The sequence below is a fragment of the Camelina sativa genome, chromosome 14 (genome assembly GCF_000633955.1).
Source record: "Camelina sativa cultivar DH55 chromosome 14, Cs, whole genome shotgun sequence".
Taxonomy (NCBI): domain Eukaryota; kingdom Viridiplantae; phylum Streptophyta; class Magnoliopsida; order Brassicales; family Brassicaceae; genus Camelina; species Camelina sativa.
In genome coordinates this window covers 5,748,995-5,753,788 of record NC_025698.1, presented here as the reverse complement: position 1 = coordinate 5,753,788, position 4,794 = coordinate 5,748,995, and the positions used below count along the sequence as shown (strand labels likewise).

The following is a 4,794-nucleotide window of genomic DNA, read 5'->3' as shown; positions in this document are numbered from 1 at the left end:
CCTCTGATCTCGTCGCTCCACCAACGATGAACACAAATATTCGCTGTCCCATCTTCCTGAAATCGCTTGATGCATGTCTCAGTACCGAATCACTGCAAGAAAGAAAAACTGATTCAGGTTAAAAAGTTTCCTTTTCACTATTTTGAAATGATGTGAGCAAGAAGAAAATTCTGAAAATGAACAATGAGACCCAAAAACGTTATGAAGTTCGACAAACAATCCAACTTATGTTTAGGTTTTATTCATATTGGATTGATCTTTGGATTCTTTGTTGGATTGTTTAAAAACAGTTTACCTTGAATATCCATCATCTGAACCTCGAGGTTTCGCCCATGTTGGTGTGCGTCTTGATCTCATCGACTGAGCAGCTTGACCTTGACTACTACTTGCTGCTGCTGGAAGTGACGTTGATCCATGGAAACTTGGGCTTGGTTCGTTCATACATGGGAAATCCTCTTTTGGCAATTCTCCTTTACTAAGTTTTTCGATGAGTTCCTGGCAAATTCCAGAATGAAAAAAACAATAAGCACATGAAAACTTGTATTATATGCTAAAAAAAATTAAAGTAGTGTCCTGTGCAAATCTTTTTTAAGGAAAATCAACAAAGCCAATTGCGATTAGTACCTCAATCATGGGATAAAACCGAGATAACTGCCATGCCGCTTCCTCTTGGCGCTCTTTCCTAACAGCTCGTTTTTTCTGCAGCCGTTAATAGGGAAAATTAAGAAGATGTACATATTTTCGTATATAGGTGGAAGATTCGGAGAGAAGACGTTACCTTGTGAAGATCAAACTTCAAAGTGAAACCTCCCGAGATACTCTTTTTGGCATCAACAGCTGAACCAAGTAATCTCATATTGTTTACCGCGGTCATGTCATCAGATGGGAGTTTGGCCAACTATAAACCAAAGCAATAAAGACTTAGATGGTGTGGATGGGAGTCAAACAAAGATCCAGAAGCACAAAGACCCCCAAGTACCTTCATTAGATTTAGACCCTTTTCACCTTCAAACTTTTCAGGGTAAATTGTTGCAAGGATCATCAACAGGCGTAACTTACCTTCACGGCTTGCCTCCTGTACATGAGTTCAAAAAAATATAAAGCTCGACAGCTGAATGTCTCAATTTACAGTACTAAATAACCACTATTAACTGGATGCAAACCTCTTGCGTACTCAAATATTTAATCACATCTTTCATCCCAGCATCACCAAAAACAAGGTCTTGTTCAAGTTGTCCAAGCTCCCGAAGACCCTGTTCTCTGATAAGGTCGTTAAGTTTTCTAGCAATCTGCAACGATAAGAAAGAGTTATATGCATTCCAAGCTTAGAGAAAAAAAAAGCCTACGAAGCGGTAACTTTGGACATCTACAGACAGCTTTGAGACACTAAATCCTATGAAATGTTAACCAAATGATACAGACTAATAGAGTACTTGTGTGTGGCACCACCATAAATTGAAAGTTATAAAATTTAAAGAAACGAACCAGGGGCTTATCACATTTGAAGTGGTGGTGGACGTAAAAAGAAAAGACAAGGGAGCGGTGCACATAACTACCGAATTACCTCTACATGGAGCGAGAGCTTGTCAATTTGTTCACTGTACTGTGGCAACGCTTGAACCATCTTCTGCAGATCCCTTGTAGAAAGCTCACCTCCATCTCTAAAAATAAGAGACGAATAAATTTGATTAAAAAAAAAGGAGAGAAAAATTGAAAGTACTTCTCCAATCATATTTGTTATAGTACGTACTACGTAGATCAACACAGAGTGTGATCAACCTGAATGACAAGAGCACAGAATCCAACAGTAAAATCCGGTTCCACCAGTTCAGGGGAAGTGTAAAAAATGCTCAAGTTACATTTACTACAAAAATAAAGTAATACCTACCTCTTACCATGCTGAAGCTGAGCAGCTTTGTTTTTCGATAAGAAGTTAGTCATCTTGTCATGCAATCTTTCACTAGCCTAATCAAAAACACAGGTCAAGAGGATTAACTTTTTTTCCAATACCAAAGTGAAATAAAGACCTAGGCATCAGACTCACATCTGCTATATGTGCATGTCGAAGCTCTAGCCAAATAGGATCGTGTTCCTCCAAGAGCACATCTTTCTTCTCTGGTTGTCCGCCTGATTTGCTTGGAATCTAAAAACTAAAAGAACATCACATGGAGTATCCAGGAAGAGAGCCATCACAAGATCACAATACCTTATACAGCAAAACAATGAACTTACCACATGTACATATTTGTTCCCTTGCATGTCCAGTAAATCGTGGCACATAGCATCATAAGTCCACTCATGTATAATAGGGGCAATCTAAACATTCAAAAAGAGCAGATGCTACTAATCATATATCATATGTAGAGGAGAAAGCATGAGCGACATAAGTAAATGGATGCAATCTTGAGTAATTAAAAAAAAGGATAGACCCATCAAATTCAGATCCATTAAACAGTTCTAAACCTGGTCTATGGATCTATCAAGGATGAGGAGCTCGCACGTTTCCGTCTGAGGGAAATTTTCAATCGATTGTTTATGTTTTGCCAGACAATTCCAGATTCCAGCTGCAAGCTTTGTGGGGATTAAATCGCGCAAAGTAGTCATTGTCAATGCATCAAGTGACTTTGCAGCTCGGTATCGTACTGCTGGAAATTCCTGTCACGTCCAAAATGATTCAGAAGAATGATCCGCAGATAATAATCATTAAACGACAGAAAAATGATTGGCACCCGTAGTGAAGCAAAGACTGTGGCAATTCGAGAAGCCATAACATTCAAACATGCATCGCCTTTTCGAGAAGTTTCATCGTCACCGAAAAGATCCTCTAAAGCTCTCTCATGATCAGTGATGAAACCCTGTATGAGTTATGTTAATAAAAGTCTCTTTCAACCCTCTTTCACATCACGAACAACACGATACCACATATGACACTGCATTTCAGACCATATGATAGAGAATAATATAAAAGCGACTAAAGTGCACAAACCAATTACCTGGCTATCAATAGCAAAAAACTCCAAATTCATCTGTAGAATAAAATTAAATGACAAGTTATCGATATGGATGTTATCACAGCTCTATAACACAGAATTGAATAGCAACAATCAGTATACACTAGAAAGTATGATTTTTTGCAATATACACCTCTCTCAATGCTCCAATCCGAGGTAACACACTCGAATCCTTTTTGATGTGACCAACCAGCTCCTTGGAAACCGGTGAACTGAAGAAAACAAATGCCCTTCACAGATGAAGAGGAACAAATAAGAAAATCAGTATTCTAAAGAAACTGTATCTAAGATAGATCAGGTAACTATCAGGGAATCATTTCCTTACTTCTTGTACAAGGGTGATTTTCCAGACATGTCTGACAAGAACATGATGACGCTGATACAACAGAATCGAACATTAATACAAGAGGAAATAACAAATGTCACATATTTTGGAAGCAAAAAAGAGAACATCAAAGATGAATTACTTCTCTTTAGTTGGCTGGATGAAATAAATCGCATCCATTGAAGGTAGAGGTTGTCTTCGTCTAAATATGTCTTCAACAACTACAGTGAAATGATAGCTTACGCCAATTAAGTTATTCCCAAATAAAGCATCAAATTGACCTAGAATATTTACAAAAATACTTCATTCTCACGTGAAACTCCTTCTTGTGTGATATCAGCCATTTTGCAGGCGTATGACATTATCTTGACAGTGAGTTTGTCCATGATGAGTACCTAAAATACGGAAAAAGAAGAAAATTTAGCAGAAAATTAGGTATCATCCCATAATCTGGGCAGCCCAAGGTGAAAGTAGCCGAAAACAAACCTTCCAGGTGGATTTTGAGCTCCCTGTCTTTGCAGATCTAAGCATCTCATACAAGAGTCCTGGGAAATAAAGAAATGTTAATGATCAGATACACTATCTCTTGTATGGAATAAAACTAAAAGAGCCTTCAGAGAAACGAGCAGTGACAGCAGTCAAAGCTTCAGACCCAAACAATACATAACATGAACTACACACCCTTAACTCTACAATGTAACTACAATAAAAATCCATGACCCTTTCTCAAAACACTAAACAGAAGACCATATCTGCCCTTTATTATACACAATACAAGATCACAAACATGTAAACAGTTTCTGTTCCTAAGTGTCCGATAGGCAGCATTGGGTTAAAATGTATCAACAACATTTTAGCTCTATTGACATCTCCCTGAAAGAACCATATGATTTGTCAATTCTATTTATAAATCCATAAACCTCATCTTATATCTTAATTATAACCTTTTTGAACCCCAAATTTTAAAAAGAAACTGTCCCAAATGCAAATTCCGCGACTAATTGAACTCAAAAATTATTCTCTACGAATTTAAAACCGCAGAGAACCTAAACATTATCTTCCTCGTGAACGTAGTAACCCAAAATCAAAAATGAAACAATCACAACTGGAAATGGACTGCTCCGCAGAATCCGGAATTAGAGATATAGATCACGAGAATCCAGAAATTAATCGACAAGTCAATCCGAATCAACGAGAGTCAAAAAATACATATAAAAATTGTGAGGTCGAGAGGGAACTCACGTTCACGAGTAATCTGCCGGAAATTCTTGTACTCGCCAGCCTGAGACGACGAATCGGAATCGGAGTAGGACATAGCTGCGATCTGCCAATTTCTTCTTCAGAACTTCTTAAAATCTCCTCCAGTCAAAATCTCCGATCGACGGATCGAACAAAAAGATTGACCGGAGACAAAGAGAGAGAGAGAGAGAGAGAGAGAGAGAGAGAGAGAGAGAGAGA

At 38.0% G+C, this 4,794-nt stretch overlaps 1 protein-coding gene across 1 annotated transcript in view; it reads right to left on the bottom strand.

Annotated features, from left to right (window-relative positions):
* The window catches only part of LOC104739886 (SNARE-interacting protein KEULE), a 6,409-nt gene extending 1,621 nt beyond the window's left edge, over positions 1 to 4,788 (bottom strand). Inside the window, exons 1-18 of the mRNA XM_010460363.2 lie at positions 4,579 to 4,788; positions 3,823 to 3,881; positions 3,650 to 3,731; positions 3,479 to 3,557; positions 3,337 to 3,387; positions 3,145 to 3,241; positions 2,994 to 3,026; positions 2,730 to 2,855; positions 2,464 to 2,655; positions 2,233 to 2,316; positions 2,045 to 2,143; positions 1,889 to 1,965; positions 1,565 to 1,661; positions 1,164 to 1,289; positions 980 to 1,075; positions 779 to 898; positions 625 to 699; positions 296 to 495 (exon numbers count right to left, since the gene is read on the bottom strand). Coding sequence (XP_010458665.1) covers positions 296 to 495; positions 625 to 699; positions 779 to 898; positions 980 to 1,075; positions 1,164 to 1,289; positions 1,565 to 1,661; positions 1,889 to 1,965; positions 2,045 to 2,143; positions 2,233 to 2,316; positions 2,464 to 2,655; positions 2,730 to 2,855; positions 2,994 to 3,026; positions 3,145 to 3,241; positions 3,337 to 3,387; positions 3,479 to 3,557; positions 3,650 to 3,731; positions 3,823 to 3,881; positions 4,579 to 4,651 — 1,766 coding nt within the window. The 5' untranslated portion in view covers positions 4,652 to 4,788. The remainder of the gene's footprint in view (positions 1 to 295; positions 496 to 624; positions 700 to 778; positions 899 to 979; positions 1,076 to 1,163; positions 1,290 to 1,564; positions 1,662 to 1,888; positions 1,966 to 2,044; positions 2,144 to 2,232; positions 2,317 to 2,463; positions 2,656 to 2,729; positions 2,856 to 2,993; positions 3,027 to 3,144; positions 3,242 to 3,336; positions 3,388 to 3,478; positions 3,558 to 3,649; positions 3,732 to 3,822; positions 3,882 to 4,578) is intronic.